This window comes from Anabas testudineus, chromosome 5 (assembly GCF_900324465.2).
Source record: "Anabas testudineus chromosome 5, fAnaTes1.2, whole genome shotgun sequence".
In the NCBI taxonomy this organism is placed as follows: Eukaryota; Metazoa; Chordata; class Actinopteri; order Anabantiformes; family Anabantidae; genus Anabas; species Anabas testudineus.
In genome coordinates this window covers 15,616,898-15,636,949 of record NC_046614.1, presented here as the reverse complement: position 1 = coordinate 15,636,949, position 20,052 = coordinate 15,616,898, and the positions used below count along the sequence as shown (strand labels likewise).

The 20,052-nt window shown below is 39.5% G+C and overlaps 1 protein-coding gene across 1 annotated transcript in view; it reads left to right on the top strand.

Moving 5' to 3' along the window:
- Nucleotides 1-20,052, top strand: part of foxj3 (forkhead box J3) — a 69,670-nt gene that overhangs the window by 21,848 nt on the left and 27,770 nt on the right. Inside the window, exon 2 of the mRNA XM_026348201.1 lies at nucleotides 5,521-6,007. Coding sequence (XP_026203986.1) covers nucleotides 5,687-6,007 — 321 coding nt within the window. The 5' untranslated portion in view covers nucleotides 5,521-5,686. The remainder of the gene's footprint in view (nucleotides 1-5,520; nucleotides 6,008-20,052) is intronic.

The following is a 20,052-nucleotide window of genomic DNA, read 5'->3' as shown; positions in this document are numbered from 1 at the left end:
ATTAGGCAGAAAAGGCAGATATAAACATTAACTGTGTATACCATTTGTTTTGGTTTCTTATCCTTGATTAATATTTAACTAATACTTTGGGGTGTCTACTCCCTAAAGTGAATGTACTGCAACTTGATTTCTGTTCTTACCTTCCTTGCCTTGATTGGGAAGTCTTAGTAACTAAATAGTGAGACCACTTTTATTCACATTCACATTTTTGTTTTACCTACTTCCCTTCATTGGCCCCTGTACTTCTGCTTCAGTCAGTAGTTTCCTCTCTCTTTGCAGAATGTGTTTAAGTTTCATTCATTAGGAAGGAGGTTGCATGTGAAGTCATCTAAAAATAATACATATATAAGTAGTAATTCTAGGTATTGTAGCTACAAGAATTACTGACAGTATATTTGATATTAAAGGTGACTTTAACATAGCTCATGCAATTATGGAGTAATAATGGATTCATATTGAGTTTAATGTATCTTGGCTTCACATAACTCATTTTAGTGCTTTTAGATAATATGTACTATTGCTTATGTTTTAAAAGCAAAATAGGTCACATTTGAAAAGATGAATTACCTGCATTAACAAGTATCAAGTGTTTGCAAGATGATTGTATTAGTATATTGTAGAATGCGGAAAAACAAATTTAGCAGCTCAGAACAATGCACTAAACATTAAAAACATATACAGTGATATTAAAGAAATAGTATTTGCAGCAATACACAGTTTATTTTTATTACATCTTTGAGAGACTTTGACTGATCCGCCACATAATCAGTGACTCATTTGGGTTTATGTCCCACTTAGCTAATAGCACTCTCTTCTTCCCTTACCAGAACCCCTTAAGAAACATCTGTATTTTCATCTTTGATTACATTGTGATGCCAGACAGTAGCCTTCGGAGCATTATCACTGCATTTTCCCTCAGTTTTACTAAAGCAGACAAATTTAGTAAGTACAAATTGCATGCTGCACCTGTGTGCTATATTTAGGGAGACGACTGCTGGCCAATTGATTATTCACTGTAAATTATAGATGAAACAATATAATAATTAAATGTACAACAGTATAATTACTGCCAGGTTCTTTTTGCTGTGGTATGTTGTAAAGCAAGTAATGTGCCAGTGACGTAGCAAGTACGTGTAAAAGTGCACAGGTATAATAATAATATCCAACATATAATTAACAAGACATGTTCATTATTTAAAGAATATGTTACATTTAATAATCAACATTTTAGTATAGTTAACTATATTTAGAGATTTGAACCGTGTGAGAACTTGGACATGATTGACTGTGATTATTTGTAACTAGCATTTTTTCCACATTGACCACATGATAACATTGACACAATTTTACACCTTCAAGCTGCCTAGTACAACCACAGACAAGTTAAGATTACAATTATTTACATATGAATACACAGAATTATACTGGCCTTTTTACAGAATTTTACATCCTAACATGACCACATTTATAAAACATCTGTACTTTCTAAATTAGAATAGAAAATTAAGCAGCGGCATATATCCAAGTTGTTGTTGTGAAAGACACCGAAGTGCCTTTCATTGTTGCAGAATCACATGTAAAAAAATAATTAAATCCTAGGCAAGGCATTGTTAGGCGTAGTAAAATGTTTTAGTGCTTGCTAAGTACAGGCATCAATTTTGCAATAGTGGAGATGGGGAACAGCACTCATTTTGTGACGCAGTTGCTGACAAGCGTTGCAGTACGTAGTTGCCTAACATGATGATGTTGACGTAATCTGTTGTGTTAAGTAATCCTTGGTTGTTAAGCAGCGTGTTGCCTCATTGGGAATTCTTGAATAAAAGAGACTCTGGCACATGTATAATAACCATGCTGTCAATTTGATTGAGCCACTTCAGACTTAGTAGCTGAGACACAAAACCGAGTCACTGATTTGCTGTCAGTGCTCTTTTGGCAGCAGGAACGTTGATAAATCCTGTCAAGAACTTGGTAAATGAAGATGTTTCAAAAAACTCTTTCAATTTTTCATTCAAACCTAAATCTGCCATTAATCCCTAGAGGATAAAGAAACTTTGAGTGTTGAATAGAGAATGAATTTGACCATCCATTTCTCCCTCTCAGCCCTAGAAAATACTCCATTGTAAAAACAAATTAAAATAGAGAGAGGGGGAGAGAGAGAGAGATTTTTTTTTTTTTTTTTTTTACGCTAACACTGACAGAACCCAATTTTCCTAGAACCAGATCAAAGCAGCTCCATGTGTGTGGAGTTACAGTAATCATAGAGCCTGAACTCTCAGACCTCTTCAGTGTACTGTAGATGCTGTTGGCACTCTCTGCGAGGTCTGATGTCAGCATGGTTGTGTTGTTCACACCCTCCCCTATTGCTCCATCTCCCCTGGCTTTTCTTTTCATCTTCCCCGCCTCCTCACTCCTCCTTTGCCTACCCCCCCGACCTATTGGCGAACATAATCAGACAGGTCTCCTCGACAAGGCAGCAGGCTGGGACTTGTCCCTGTTCTGACTGTCCCACAGCCTGGCAGGGTAATGAAGGCAGCAGGGGGGCCACATTACTGCCTGGCTGTGTTGCGCTTCATCATTCCTGCCACAGTCCAAGGTTCTCTAATTAAGACACCCTGTTGGCCCTGCAGATTATGGAGCAGCTGGATCATTAGCGTTGAGGGTCAAATGGCATGTGTCTCCGTGTTGCAGACTGAGTGCCTTTCATCAACCCTTGCCTCTGTCAGCTCACCTCCAGCAGCCACAAGAAGGCTCTGCCTGTTTCCACCTTTTTGCTACCTCCATTCATATTGAGCATTTGGTGTAAATGAAAACACGGACATCAAGACCACCAAGAGTTAACTTATATACATACACTGAGCACCTACATCTAATGCAATCTACTACATCAGACTTAGTAGGGCTTTGTAGCTAATTGGCTAATTCATTTAATCGACTAATCGTTTCAGCTTTGTTGTATAGATTTATATTTAGGTTGCTGGGTTGTACAACATATTAGCAGCACCTTATAAATTATGTGACATTCTCAGTTCAAGCTGTTTTCAGGAGGTGTTTTTTCCACTGTATGAGTCGTTTGTTCTGCTTTTGAACCGTTCCACATTATTTTAAAGATTTATATTTTAGTTTTTTAGCCTAGTGTAATTTATAAAAATAGTGTGAATACTATGATAGTTTAGTATTACATTAGAAGGTGAAACTTGATTTAAAGTTGTACAGACATAACATACAGGATTGTGGCACTTTAAGTACTGCAAATATTAAAATGTAGAATAATATGTAGATTAAATATGCATATTTATTTATTTTAATGGGCTGCTATTTGAAGAAGAAAATTGCTATCATTAGCAGCTTGTGAGTCACCTTTATTTCTGTTGCAGGGTGGAGATACCTTGGGTTTGATTTGTTTGTCTTTTCAGGGATGAAGAACTGTTCTCCAGCCTTAGGTTGACTCACCTGTTGGTAGTAGGTCAGCCGGTTTGCTCATCTGTCAGTCTGCTCATTGCGGCAGCAGTTGGGACAGTAACTTTAAAGGCGTTGATGTTTTTATCATGGCTTCCAACCTGTGAACAAATACATTGAGAGTAAGGAACAATACAAAAGCTTTTCCAAGTATGCAAAGGAAATAAACATATATAAAGAAAACATAAATACACATCAAATCTCTTAAGTGTCAAACATCTTTAAAAGTGGCTGTAAAATGTTTTGTTCTTCTAATTATATTACAGTAGTTGTGGACAGCTTGATTTATCACTGACAGGTAATCACAGTTTCAATCAAGTATAGAAACATCCATATAAACTTCTCTCACTCGTTGTCGTCTTTACCCATTTAGCATAATCTGCTTCTTTTTTGTCCCTCATCATGCTAATTTTCCAAACATTAACCCTTTTGCCAGAAATTGGCAAAATTTGCTGCTTTTGTGTGTTGCAAAACTTTCAGACTCAGCCAAAAGTATCATATCAAGCCATAGTTTGGTACAGATATGATACACATGTTGATGATGCAGATGAACAGCACACGAGTGGGATATTTAGAAAGACTCCGATTAGAAACCTGACAGCACCTTAAGAAGCCCAACACTGATTATACAGAAAATTCTGAAACCAGTGCTCTGCTCCGTTAATGATCTCCCCCAACCAGATTAGTTTTTGCCCTTTTCTGAAATTTGGTTCGAAGTATGAAAAATGCCTTCATCATCTAACTCTGCCTGTCTACACTGATAGCCGATATTGAATTGGCTGCGGGGCACAAGCTAACCCCTGCTGTGAAAGATCAGTTGAAAGGGACAACCACAAACTTTACCGTCAAAGCAGTTTGCCCAATTTAGGAATTTTTTTTACTATTCCTGTTGCTTCTCCTATTAAGAGCAGAAGCCTATAAAATTATGACTTTTATATTCCTTACCGCCACGTTCCCTAATTCACTGATAATATAAAATGGATCTAAAACTAATTTTAGATCTCAGATGTTCCATGTAATTGGTCCACTGTACCAATAGAGTGAACTAGTTAAATTACTTTAGACCTTTCTGAATATGTTTTGATAAGATTATAACTCATAAAAGGAACTACACGGTTTGGATTTAATGTTATTTTGATAAATTATATTAAGCAACCGTGTTTAAAGTGAATTTCAAAGCATTCAAATCAAAGTTTAAACGCACTTGCACACAGATGCTATGTTTGAAAGATTCTGTATTTGACCTATTGAGCGTGTGCAAGAGGACTGTATGCGTTCCTGACAACCAGAGTGAACTCCCAAGCTCACACACAGACCTGTGTACACACATAAATACACACATATGTGAGCATGCTAAGTCAAGAGAAAAATCCCACAGCTTGGTGAGGATTCCTCATTCTCCTGTTCTGTTTCCCCCCCGAGATTTCAGTATCATCCTGCTCAGTTTTGTTTTTTCACACATGCCAGTGTTCACCTAGGTTTGTAAGTTCAGGCCTTTCTACTGTGCCCCTCTATTTTAAGACAGAGAGGGCAGTGTACTGTGAGGGACTTTTAGACTGTGCACCCTGCACTGCACAGTTGACAAGGCTGAGGTTTGCAAGACGACACTGGTTGGCTTGTTTACGGCAGAGGCTCCGTTTGGGGGAGGAAGGGGGTGCAGGCCAGCAAGCTGGCAGACAGGGAAGAAAGGAGAGGAGGTTTACTACCCTCAAGAGAGTCGGAATTCCTCCTGAGCCATTCCCCCATTTGGCTGGCAGTTGTGAAAACAATTGCCTGGCATTTACTCTCTCTGTGCAGATGGAGTCCCAGCTATGAGTCAGCTTTGAGAGCAGCAAGTGGTGGAGAAAGTGGTGGGCTTGTGATCTGCTGCACAGCGAATATAAGCATACTTTACAGAAACGGAAGGTTTTTGATGTTGAGCAAACTATTCAGAGCTGGTTCCTAACTTAAATTTTTTTCGTTCCCCACTGTATTAATGATATTTATAACTTTCCAGTGCTTAGTTTGTCTTTGTAAAAAGGAGTAGATGACTAATAAAGATGTATCTGTGTCTTGTTTTTACAGCTTACTTACAGAAAATGCTATGCTGATGTCCTGAGCTGAGGGGGCCCTGACGTCATCCTCAACCCATCTCTGTTTGTGTTTCCACACCTGATCAACTCACGAGCACCAACAACAACCACCACCTCCATCTATTCCCCACCCCGCTTCTGCCCAGCCTGCCGTCACCATGACGTCGGAGCTGGAGAGTAGCTTGACCTCCATGGATTGGCTTCCTCAGCTGACCATGCAGGCAGCCATCCGCAAGGCTGACGCCCAGAATGCCCATGGGCCAGGCATGGGCAAGAAGAGTGCCCTATTGGATCCTAACACCACATTGGACCAGGAGGAGGTGCAGCAGCACAAGGATGGCAAACCGCCCTACAGCTACGCCAGCCTCATCACGTTTGCTATCAACAGCTCGTCAAAGAAGAAGATGACACTGAGCGAGATCTATCAGTGGATCTGTGATAACTTTCCCTACTACAGGGAGGCGGGCAGTGGCTGGAAGGTGAGAAAGGCATCTGGCTTTAATTTAATGCAGAAGAAAATGTGCATTCAATAACAAGCCATTTCATATGTATATGATGTGTTGACCTTTTGGCTTTTGTCAATTAATTCACCTCTTTGAAATTGCTTTGTATTGTAAACTGTTGATAGCATTTGTAGAAGAGTGGGAATTGATATTCGTTGACTTGAATTATTATTTTGTAGTCACTGGGCATCTTAAACAAAGTGAGATGCTGTTTGTAATCACCATTATCACTTTTGAGAAAGCTTAGAAACTATGAGTGCGCCAAATCACACAAAGTGCCTTAGTACTCTGAATGAAAAATGGTGCAGCTCAGAGAGAACCATATGAAGTGTAAAACCCTGGATTAATATTCAGAAAAGTGGCCGCTATCTGTGCGAACACAGACTAAATAGCCCATTCATGGGTGGTATTATTCATTGCAGATGCCTTGATAGGAGAAGGCCATTATGCAGAAGGAGAGAGCCAGTGCTGTGTCATCATCTCAAGGAGCCCATGATATACCGAGATGAAGCTATGCTGATTGCCTTTTAAAGGGCCCAGATGGAAATTGATATTAGAATGAGTTTTCCAATCAGTCGACGTTTATTGGAAATAGAATCTTAGGCACTGCTTTATTGCAGTCAGACAAGATGTATGAAGCCCATTTCCTGGGGCGACAAGATCTGGCGTGTGTACTGGCTGTATGAAAGTGTGTGTGAGGGAGATGAGAAAGCATGTGTTATTATAAATAGATTGATTTTAGCTTTTGTGGCAAGGCCTTTTGTAAGGAAATGAATTGTTTTATTTTGCAACCTTTGTTTCCTCTTTTACCTTCATCATCTCCAATTTAGTTGTCAGCAACATAGCAATGCGTGTGCTGTCAGTCTGCATGAAGTCCTGCACTGAGTTGCAGGCATTTTTAACTCAACACTCACATCAGCTCTACATGTTGTATACTGCCTACCTCTTTTGGCACTGAATGTAATCACTCGCTGCACACAAACAACTCTTAAGATACCTTTATATTCAGAATGTAGCTATGACTAAATTGTTTAGGTGGGTTGAGGTAGACTTGTTGAGTTCTTATACATATTCACAAACTTTATGGCTGGGATATGAGGGTGTGACTGACTAGCCCAACTGAAATACTAGAAGATAGTAGACATTTCAGAGTGGGTGGCCTCAGTGGGAATGAAACTGGTGCTCCTGGCAGGGTCAATGCTTTGCTCTACCCACTGAGTTACAGTCTCGCTGTATAGGTGCTGTAGAGTGGTGTATGAGTGGCTGTTAATGCAAGTTTGCCTCTTTTGTTGTCACATATTTTATTGTAAAAGCAAGTGGTGATTTCAGGATTCTCCTTCACAAAAACAAAATATATTGTTGGGAATTCAAAAACTTACAGGTTACTTGGTATTACTATTTAAAGATCTGGAAATCGTAATTGATTCCAGTCTTTTAAAGTTGAAAAATGCATATCACTGGGGCTATGTTGAAAGATGAGCCTAACATCTTTCATCCTTTTTTTCTGTGTGAGTGTTTGTGTGTAATTTGCTAGCTAAGATGGGTTTGTTTCTGCTTTGGATTAATTGACTTGAAGTTACATTTCCGATACTGAAAGTCAATGTGTGTTATATTGTGGATGTTTTCTTTAAAATCTAAACATTTATCCATATAGCAAAAGTGGTTGTGCTTGTGAGAAATATTTTGGCAAGGCCACATTTCAATAAAGCGTTGCAAGTTTTATTCCGCGGGAAATACATTTTCAGTGCCATGGCATTTGTAAAAGTTGCATGATGCGTGTAATATTAGTGAAGTGGTAAGCATTTGATGGTGTTTTTAAATGTTTTGAATTTGAATGTGGTTATTTACATATACTTTAGTGTGTAATGTGCATTTAAAGTATTTTCAAAAGAATGATCTACTCCAAAATTCAGTGCTGTATTTAGGTGAAGTTCTGAGTTCATAATACATAGTATCCTTTATGTCTATCTATTAATTACTTTTTTACAAACTCTTTTCTTTTGTTTTTTTTATATTTTAGATCCCATTTAGTTTTGACAAATGTCTTGAGTCAACAAACAATTGATTACAGTCTATAAAATTTCTGCATCAACCATAGATATGAAACCAACAAAACAATATTGTAAAATTTCGAAATCTAATCTGTTTCTTTTCAGTGTCAGGTGCAGTGTATATTTGACGTAATTGGAATGATGACTTGGTATCAAACCTGGTTCTAGTATTAGTCACCGCCGGAGGTGATTGACGCTCTTCAAGTACTTTCTAGTTTAGTAAAGGGTTGCATAGATTAACATATTATGGCCTAAATGTGGGCTGAAAACTGTAGAAATACCCCTCACATTTAAAAGTGTGAAAAACCACATCACTCTAACCAGGATGCTGTACAGCACAGGAAACACTGAAAGAGCGGTTTAAAGATGTGCTCATAGGCTAGAGCATGCGTCACGATTTATTTCTCAGTTCTTGTTAATAGGGTATTTTCCCTGCCATAGATTTTTCTGAGAATTTAAACAATTGAAATAATGTATATGGAATATATTTAAAATATTGTCATTGCATAAGAGACATTTGAATGAAATCCAGTACTGCTGATTTAATGCCTAGGGCACTTGAACAAGCTCCAGTAGCTTTAGGTTTGTTCCAAATTTTTTTGTGCATGGAGAATTTTCACAACCTATTGCACACATTTTACTTTCCTCTAAGCCTGTGCGAACGGCTGGGAAAAGTTTCCCTCCCAACCATCAAGAGGTCATTTAGAGCATCTACAGTTGTGACTTTATTAGTATTATTTTTGCCTTTAAGACTTGAGAGATGCATCTTTGGAAGTAGAAAAACAGGTAATTGAATTTGTATAATTATTTAATATGCATGTAGTTGCAATGTTCTCTCTGTACTGTGACTATTACTATGACATGAATCCACCTATAGTGTGACTGAGTATGCATATTTGTGTGTGTAATTAGTTGGAAGCAAGCATGCCTGGGTGGGGTGAATGTAGGTCGGATGTAGTCATCGCTCCTCTGTTCCCCTGGAGATGTCAGTCGCAGGAATTTGGGACTCAACACACGCATGCGTCTGTTCTGTATGATAATGCAAGCTGTGCCGGCGAGATGAGACCGGGGTTAATCCGAGCACCAGCAACTCATTTAATCATCTCAATAGAACTCCATTAGCCTGCACTTTTAAGAAATATCAATAAGTGCTGTCAATAAAACAGATAATTCATCAAGGTCAAAAAATGTGAACGCAGCTTTCGAGAGTGCAGACTATGTGCTTGGCATCTATGAGCAAGCAATTAGATGATGCTTTTCTTAACACCCTCTACAGCTCTCAGAGGCGCTTTTGATTCATATTTTGCAGTTTTGTCTAAGCAGCCTTGTGTACGATTCAGCTTGCATACTGTAGCTTCCGTGTCCTTCTGTTCCTTGCATGGCAAATGTGGCTTTTTGAAGATCTGCCAGATTGCTGAAGGATATTTCATACTAGTTTTCCTTAGCACACATTTCCAAGAGATGTATATGATTTTGCTTGCAGGCATTTTGTACAGACTATATACAGTGTATACGTGGCCCTGATTGTCACGCATCTGACATATCTACTGCTCACTCCCTTCCATTTCAAAACCAGTATGGTCAGTAAGCTGGCCCAGTTGACTCCTCTGAGATTAAAAGATAAATGGAAACAGTCCTCTCCCACCTCAAGGTCAAGAGAACATGTGCAGTCTTTCTCCTTGTCAGTAGTGCTAAGCAGAGATGAGAAGTGTCACACCATAGAGACTTTAAACTTTAAGATTCCATGCAAACTTACATTTACAGATTTGTTTTTTTGCCCATTTTATGGAGGTTAAATAGTCATATTAATTAGAGCAGTAATTATTCAAAACTGAACTTAAATACAGCTTTCTAGTTGGTTGTCACTACTTCTCAAATCTGATCTGTCTCTTCATGGATGCTTGCGTGTCATGAAGGGCAAATCAGCGTTTTATCACTTTCGCTACAACTGTGGGGTAATTGTTGCATAAATGATTTGCAGACGTGGCCTCAAGGTACATGAAGGAAGACTGCTGCAGGGGGAGTGGGTATTCCCCTAGATAACCTCTAACTGCATGCATTATGATGGGCAGTGCGGTAGAAGTACCTAAGTTACTGAAATGTCAGTTAGCACAGGTCAAAAAATAAAGGCATAGCTTTGTGGATGCCAGTATTGGTTCAAGTTCATAATTTAAACTGGCATTTCTAACCTTTTCCAAATAAATAAACATAATTTCTCACAATAAATGTGTATTATATAATTGAAACTTTGACCTTTCCCAAGTCTAAAACCTATAAATGATATATTAAATTACTAATATATCTTAGCATGTATGTGTTGCATTGATGCCTTAACCATCTTTGACTGTATGCAATCCTTCTGTTCAGGCTATTTCAAAAAATGTAAGGCTCTGCTCACTTCAGCTCAGCTAAAGACAGAGTGACAGTGTATGTGATTTTCTTTTTCCGTCCATTTTCACTTTAAAAACTGGTCTGGAGCAGTGTTGAATAGAAAAACTCATACACATACACTCTCAAACATTGACCTCCATGCTCATCTCAAACCTCCCCCTGGCTGCTTGTAGGCTCACTTCAGGCAAAGTGTGTAAATTCCCCTCTGCATTTCTTCCAGGTGAAGAATGCCAAAGAAAATATGGAGCAATTCTCAACCATTTTAAAAATGCTTGAAATGTTTGCTCTTGAACTTTAACTGTTGAGGAGATTGTTGCTACTGGCATGATTTTATTTTTTTCTCTTCCACACCTGAGTACAGGAAAAGAAAATTAGCTGCAAGAAAATGTAAGCCTCTGTTGATTGTCTAAAAACATTAAATCTCCCACTGCATTTTCACTGAGGTCCACAGCTCTTATACGATCTTGTTAACAGGGAAATATAGCTTTGGCTTGTAAATCGTCCAACGTGCAGAGATGGGGCACAGAGCTGACGTCTGCAGGGGCCCTGGACCTTGCTTTGATCTCATTATAACATGCAAATACACAGTACCCTAAACAGATCAAAGGTTCAACTTCCCATTGGATCTGAGGCTTAATAATAGCAGCCTGGAGCAGTTTTCTATTTTTTAAGAAACGATTTGGGTAGCTACTGGTCCTCCAGGACATTATTTACTCTGGAGATAATGTTCCTAGTTCTGACTAGTGACTAGCCACAGCTCTGAAAATCCCTGCTCCTGTTGCTTATTTAAATAAGATTGGTCAGGTATGAGCATTTGTGCTTCCTGCCCCTATCTCCCACCTCAAGTTTAGGTTTGCAGGGCCTGAAATCTGAAAGTGTAAAATTGCTTCGGTGCTAGACTCTCTGATACCTTCATCTGCTTCCTTAGCCTGTATCATCATTACACCGTAAAGCAAGTATTTAAATTTTAAGCGCTTTGCTGATTCAAAAATTTTCAGCAGCAACATTTTTAAAGGAGTACAATTTTTCTTTTTTTTTGGTAACTCGTGCACCACCTCAATTCCTAAACTATCACAAATTCAAAAATGTCTCTTTTCTAGTTGAGTGTCATATGAACCTTGGCTTAGATGAAGTCTGATGCTTTAGGACTTTTGTTTCATCCTGGTTTGCTTGTTGAACGTAGAGACTGCAAAAGTGGCTGCTTGCTGGCCCGGCGCTGACTTTGTCAGGATGGTGGGAGGGGTAGTGATTCACTCGGCAGCCAGTTTGATCCTGCTGTGAGGCGGGTTCCCGTGTCAGGAAGCTCCAGCCTGGCCACCCGCCCACCAGCCTCACCTTGCACCCGCCTACCGGCGCCCTACCGCTCACGCTCTGGCCCTTAGAGTGGGCGGGGAGAGCAGGCTGGCAGGCCTTGGCACTGATACATTTTGGCAGTAGCTGCTGTCCCCACACTCTGCTGAGTGAAGTGCTGACTGCAGTGCAGAACATAGAAGGCCTGAGGCTTCTAGTGCTTCCTCTCGCGGCCTTCAGGCCTGTTAAGAGATGTGGGCTTCAATGTTGACTGTCTTTTTATCAGTAATGGCCTCAGTTCATCCCCAATATATATGACTTCTGGTATCATTCACAGTCATTTACCCTTAACAGCTCCCTCCCATCTGCTCTTTTTGCTCATTGAGATGTGATGCAGCAGGCAGTTGTAAACAATGTTGACTATGGCTATCAATTGATCCGATGAACTTCCTCCTCTGTGATAATGAGATCTGTTAAAGTCGATACCTGACTCACAACCCGAGACACACCACTGTGCCTGTTCTTATTCCTACGAATCATTTATAATGTAGATAACACTGGACAAGGATGGGATGTCGATCCTTGCATACATTCTTAGTCACACCCTCAGGCCTTTGTAAAAACACTTAATCAGTTTGTATTGTTGAGACATGCTCTTCAGTCAGTAATTATGGGGAAATATGAGAGGCCAATGATGTATTCTCTGTTAGGCCTGTTGGGGAGCTGTTCCTCCTGTTCTCCAGTTAGTTGAGACTTGAGTTGGGTCCTTTTAGTTAGATAGCTGTTTGACCATGACAACTACAGAGTAGACTGAAATATTTAGGTGACATTTGTGTGCCTTAAAAGACTCTTTAATTACTGCTTATGATCTGTATTCGTCTTTTCCAGAGCTGTCCATATACAGTATGTGGTGACTGCGATGATCACCTCCAGTAGGCCGTGCCCTTGCTTTGTCATAAATCAGTAGCCTGAAGCACAGCTGGGCAAGAAAATCAACCCTGGTGTCACAGTTAAAGTTATGAACTGCAAGGAATTTGAAGAACATTTTAGAACAGCAGCTCATAACTGGAAAAATCATTAGCTAGTTCTTAGATTCTTTAGAGAGGAAGATGAAGGGCTGTAGGGAGCTGCTAAGAAACTCTTTAGTCATCGTTCAGTGGCTAGAAAGATTTATACAAAAATAGCTCTTTGCTTCTCCTGTTTTTTTTTTGTTTTTTTTTACTTTTTCAACTTTTCTACTTGCATAATGTCACCTTTGTGTAATGTAGCATATGTACAGTACAGTAAGACCTTAATATTTCTGAGGATGTCTGTGAATGCTGCCAAGCCAGGATGACCTGTATTTAAATACTGCCTGTTCTTGCAGGGTTGTTTATGATGGAGGATTAAATCCTCCATCTCGAGTTTTGACTAATGATCATATAAATTTAGTTTGAATGTTAAATAAGATTTTTTATTTCTATTTTTGTGTGTTTATAACTGAAAAAAAAAAAAACATTTTCTGTCTCTTTAAGATAAAAACATTTATAATCATCAGGGAAATAAGACTTCAAGTGTTTGTCTGATATGTTATAATTCATGAAATCATAATATCCATTAAACATATTAATTCTTGGAATCCTAGATCACAAGTGTAACCCGGTACAGCTATACCATCTAGATGGTTTGGTAAAGTCATGAATTGGGCTGAAACCAATTAATCTTGGTGTCAGATAAATGATGGACTTGAAATATTCAGTCTGAATATCAGACTACCTTTGTTTACACTTGCATCACTCATGGTGCTTTTTAATGCAGCCTCTTGTGTGTGCACTGATTTCATCCCTGATGAGGAGCAGAAAGGAGAGGGTTACGCTGATGAATTCTGCATGCTATAAATAGAGGGCAGTCCTTGGAATCTGCCGTTAACACTGAATCTGCCCTGTTAAAATCATATACTGTAAGATGGCTACTGCTGCCCCTAGTTTCATCAGCACCTAAAATATACAGTTTCATCATCTAAACAGGGTGCGATTTGATTTCATGTAATTTTATTGTGATAGGGGCTTCTTAAAAACTTTTTTTCTGGTGTTTTTTTTTTTTATGTAATTAATAATATTCATAATTAAGGTAGCCCGCTCTCCCCGAAGAACGGTTGCCTCCTGTGAAGCTTGCCGCTAATTTATCTGCCAGCACTGTAGCATGCATGCAGCGTTTCCTTTTTGCAAATGAAAGGGAAAGAAGCTGCAGGACTAATTAGCAGAGGCTGGAGAAGGATCCTTTTAAAAGTCTACAGCAACGTGAGACTGCTGATATGGTGAAAGGTCTGTAGCCAGAAAGAGGTAAGCCCTCCACTGAATATCCACTTAGAGTGACTGGGAGCTGAGCCATGCTCTCACATCCAAACTGTCGGTCATTCAAATCTGATAGGAATTTTAAAATGAGTTGCCTGGCCCTGATGATTGGCATGTTGATAAAATATGCATGGCTAATACTTAATGTGGGAATATGTCTGGCTGATGTAGTTCAATTTCATATTTGTTTTAATCCACCCTCCTTCTTCTCTTGCAATTATTTAACCCCCGTCACCCTCTGTGTCAGTCTCCCACAGCTGATGGCTTCACTCTGCTCCTTAAAATCCCTGCATTTTTGGAACGAAAGACGAGCAGCCTTGTGGCTTAAACGACTGTGCTGCTGCTTGGCATTAAATGCTGCCTTTTGATATAGATGTCACTGTGGTGGATATGTGGAAAAGTGTTTTTTTTTTTTTTTTTTTTTTTGTTCTGTGCCTTGTCAGTGAGGCAGGATAGTTGTCTTTTATCTCATAGATATTTGATCATTCTGCTGGTGCATCTTCAGTGGGGTCAGTGGTCTGTGAGAGAGGGGACAGTGGCACAGCTGTGGCAGCCGAGTGGAACCAGTGATGGATGACATGCCAGAATAGGCCACGCTGCCTTCCCAGGCGCCTGTATTGACAGGCACAGCTCTTGCATCTCCCAGTCAGCATCAGCAGGGCTAATCGTGGGTCATGCCGGCCACAGACGTGACACATGAATATCGCTCCTGTAATTGCTCATTTGTCAATGTCACATTCTCACAGAGCAGGTTTCCTCAAACAAATTATTGAACAAAAAACTTGCTGTAATGGACAAACATAAAAAAGAAGCTGATGAAATTAAATTGTGAAAAGGAGCAGTGTAAGCGTTTTGCATCTTGGCTTTTGCAGATTCACTGTAAGAAAGATACTCATAGGGTGAAAGTTGCTGATGTTTAAAGGAGTTTGAACACCAGCAATGCCAAGCCTTTTTGTTTTTGATTGCTCTCACCATTCATTCGCATCACTACCTGCCATAGCAAAGCAGCAGTTGTTGGTGTAAAAACTTAATGTAAACTATCCAGGCATAATCCACAAACCCAAAACAACTGAATTCTGGATTTATATACTGTATTCACCAGAGGGAAAGAAACTTTAAAGAAACGCTAATGTGGCTCCGTATCTGCGGGATGCGGATGCAACTTTTTGCCAACATGTTCACCTTGTCAACTTTGAAGCTGATAGATCAGTGTTGTTCAGTGTTGTTTTTACAGCTTGTTTCTGTTGGCCTATAGAGGTCAAAGTAATCTGTCATTGCAGCTTTAAGTGGTGCACAGCATTATAACAAAACACTAGTTAAAACTGTTGCTTGCAAAGTACTGTTTACAAAAGGTATTTGAGGCATAAATGTGACAACTGCAAATGATATTCATTCATTTTTGTTTTGTGTCTAGTGTTTGATATTGAAAGCTACATTCATGCTACCATTGTGTTGGCTCCTTTTCAGTAGCATGTAAATTGTTTTGTGTGTGTGTGTGCGTGCGTGTGTGCATGTGCGTGAGCACACTCTCATAGTGATTATAATCCAAGCCCTGGCTCTAAGCCCTTCAGCCTGTGCTCCACCAGCCGCAAGGCCACAGCCTCTCCCCACCAGTTAATTGCATCTGAATTAGTCCATTAATGTGGCTGTGTAGAGGGATGAAGGGGTGCACGGAGGTGTCTAGCCTCTTTTGACCACTGCAATGTATTATTAATGGGTCAGCAAGTCTGGGCGCTCTGCATTAACTTGGCTAATGGACTGTAGGGTGGGTCTGTGATTCTCTTTCAGAAGGAAATCAAATCTAATACATATTACAGCTTTTCTTAGGCTTTTTTCAGATTGTTACTGAGACCAGAGCAGTAATTTTATTTATTTATTTTGAGTCAATGAGGCATTGCTTTTTGCCATTTCTTTGTGGATTTACTTATTGCTGGCAGGTATCGGTAGGGACTCCAAGGTTGCACTGAGTCATCACCCCAAGCCTGTCATGGACATGTACATTAATGTACCTCACTAATGAAAAGCTAAGTATCAGATTAGGTTCATATGAATAGTGATACATTTTTTGTGGTAACCTCCAGGCCAATTAAATTAGAGAGCTCAAAGATGAGTATTCATTGTAAGAGTGAGTTGAGAAAACAACTCCGTAAGAAAATGAAGTCTTTTATGTAGCTAATCTTCACCTTTTCTTACTAGACTTCCACCCATTTTGACATGCATACAGTACATACTGACCTTTTTATATAATGGAATCTTTTCCGCTCTTTATGATACGGTAAAATAAGTCAGAAATGGTCGAGTTAATTTTTACTTTAATGCAAATGTTTGTTTTTAATTACATACTTTGAGATAACACTGAACACAGACAGTTAAAAGAGTCAGAGACACCTTTTGTTTTGCAGCAGTCACAAGTCAACAGAATACTACTATGCAAAGATAGAAGGTTAAAGAGTACATGTTACTGTTTCATTTCATAAACTTTATATTGTGTGTGTAGACGTGCAGGAAAACTAAAAGGTCAAAACGTCTCAGTTTTTCCTCTACATGATATAATTGGTATTCAGTAGGACTTCTCTTTTGCATTTTATCTTCCAACATCACATTTTACAGTCGTGATATTTGGATGCTACTTAAGTCTACAAAGAATATAATATACAGTGAGGTGGCATACAAAAGGCTTTCTGTGCTGTTACTTAATTTGTCTAACTCTTAAATGGACAGTTGGCGCTGCGCCGTCACCATTAGTAGCCTCAGTCAGTTCTTCATTGTTAGTGGGCACTGTAGTCAGCAGGCTGCTGTGAGCCATTGTCAGAGGATGGCATCAGAGGCTCTTCTTTTGGCTGATAATTAAGTGGCGTACTGACAAACGGCTTTCATCAGATCCCTCATGTGGAACTGAGAGCATGCGAAGGCTTTCAGGGAGGATAAAATGGAGGACGTCACTTTGCCTCCAATCTCTCATGGACGCGTGCTGCCTCTGCAGTGGTAGAGAAAGGAAGAGAAAAAGTGCCCTGTGTATCACAGGACAAGAGTGCGAGCCTGTGATGCTCAGAGAACCAGACTCAATTTACAGCAATGGGCAAGGCCTCTCCCTGCGCTGATATTGTCAATCTTTACTGTACTCGTTTGTATGGTTGACCAAGCATTCAGTATGTGCTACATCTTTTTTCCCATTTGAGAATCTGTCAATTATTTTTGTTTCCCTAAGGCAGCCGAAACTTATGATGACTTTAGGCACTGAGTGCATGGGAGCAGATAGGCTGACAGTGTACAGGCCTGGAGTGCTCTGCTGTGTCAATGACATAAACCGTGCCGTCACTACAATTTACCTGCAGCCAGTTGTCCTATCAATACTGCACTGTCAATACCGTTAGTAGACTTCTCTTTATTTGTTTTTTTTTTTTTTTAGATTTTCATTGATGTTTCAACATGTTTTTGAATATGTATGACTACAAAGGAAATTGTAAACATATATTTTAAGCTTGTGGCTAGCAAAAGGGCAAACTGTCTGAAACAAAGGGCTCTACTTTGTCAGTTGTGCCCATTTTTGGCTTGTGGTTTTATAATATCCTGAAAATGTGATTAAAATTATTCTGTGCCTAATGAAGCATTTGCAATATCAAATGTCATGTAATTTAATTTTGTTGAGACAATAATACGGATTATTAGTATAGTATTATTTATTTTTCTCATTGGACCTCCTGGAAAAGTAGCAGGGCCTATCCTTAGGCATTCCTGATGCAATCACTGGGCTAAATACTGATTTCCTCTAGCAAGTTGTGCATATTATTGTTTCCTTGGCTGTAATCTTGCCATGTCTCAGCCTCTCCATTCCAGACTAATCTGCTTTGTTGTATTGACTGGGTTTACTGTTGAGTAGCTTGTGCCATTTAGTCCTGCTGATTTCCAAAGAAGTCCATGCCCATCTTCATTTTTTGACAGTTCTTCTTGGTCTACTTTGATGACAACATTATCGAAGGTCACAGATGTTCTGAAATATTCTGCTTTCACAGTAGTGTAGCAACACCAGAGGTTGTGCAAAATGCTTTGACTGTGTGGGGTTTGCCTTTGAGTGAGATAGAGATGGTCTTCCACAAATATTGGTAAAAGAGAAAGACAAAGACACATTTCTATGAAGGACTGCGATCAAATAGCCTTCACACGAGTGGCTCAGGGCTTTTGTTGTAGAGTCACCTACTATTTAGTGTGGCATTAAGTGAATTTTTCCCCCACAGCTTTTCAAATCTGCAGCGACCGGCTTGCAGTTTATAAGGGGAATGCTTAAATTTCACACATAGCATTCAAGCCAGGGCTGTAACCTCGAGTGCACCCAGAAAAATAATGCAGAAGTTTTATTTATTTATTTATTTATTTTATTTTCCTTGAATTTCTGCAGGTCCATTCCAAGGTTGGCCTTACAGCAACAAAGCAGGTACAGGAGGGAATGTGGGTGCATGCGCCTGAGAGAGATTGAGTTCAGAACATTTATTTTAGAGCTTTTAGTCTCTAACCCTACTGCTTCAGTTGAAAAGGGAACATCCTTGGTGCAGCATTCATAAACTTCTTATATGCCACTAGAGAACTATGGGGGTTTTGTGTTGGCTCAGCCTATTGTCGGAGTGTTATAGGACGCAGTATCCTTGGATTACCCTCAGCAAAATTACCTGGCAGATAAAGTTGGATTGCTTTGCTTCCACACCCCCATTATAGACAGGATAGACCATCAGGATAGATAGGCATCTTAGTCCAGTTTGGGTCATTGAAGTTATTGGAAATAATCTAATGTTGCTGTAAATATCTCCTAAGTTGTTTATATTCATCTCTTTTTCCACTGATGAAGCACATTATGTACCTGCAGCCTCCGGTGTTGATCCCCTTTACCTTTCATTTTGTCTGAATGGACTGACTTCTGCCAGCAGTACAACTGTGGAAGCTGATACAGCTAACCTCAGTTGTCATCGCAACTAGATTCCCTGTAGTTGCAATGAGGCATTGACAGGATTTTGTTCTTTTTTCCCTTTTCTTTGTTTTTATTTCCATTAATTGCACTCTGTCGCTCTTTTTAAAAAATCCACAGTAATTAAGTCCAAGCATCTCACTGTGCAAATGTTCTGAAAGGGTTTTTTGTTGCCATCACTGTTCTCACTTCTCCTGATAACATGTTCTTTTTGAGTCCACACATGTAATCGCTTATCAAGCTAATTTCTGTCTTGCATGTATTGCCCTCATTACATGAGCCTGCCAGTGAAAAATTGGTTTAATTTAGCCAAATGCTCACTGTTGAAGGGGGGAGGGGGGTAGAAAAATACAATTTCCCCATAGTGTCATCTCCTTCTGCAGAAGTAGCTGTTGAGTTTTAATTACTATAATACCTCAATGTGCTACACCAGATGACCTGGGTTTAGATAGCAAAAGTTAGCCATCACTTTCATTTTCTGGCTTGTCCATTTTCTTTTGTCTTTGTACTGTGGGCATAGACACATAGCGCTCTCTGAGCAAACAGTAACAGGTTATTATATTTACGACAGATTTCACCTTGACATGTATTTTTCTGCAGCAGGCAGGCAAACTGCATGTTTTATTAAAACTACATACAAGTGAGTAAAGATCAGAGACTAAGGGGTTTTATATCTAGCATGCCAACACATTACTACTAGATGCCAGATCAAATGCCTTTGAAGACGGTTGGAAAAAAAAAATCTAGTTGAAAATCGTTATAGTTGACTTCATTGGTATTTGAGTGTGGGCTTTTGGTCTCAGTAGCTTTGCTAGATGTTAGAGGTTTGCGGTGTGTGTTGGCAGACTTCTTCAGTCTGACAGTATGGTGTCGTGGGGGAAGGGTCGCTGTAGTCAGTAAGACACAAGTAGACCTAAATAGAATGAAATGAAAATGAAATATTCCTGCTGCCTAATGTAATTACTTTTGTCATTGACGTCCAGGCAAAACTACTGTACA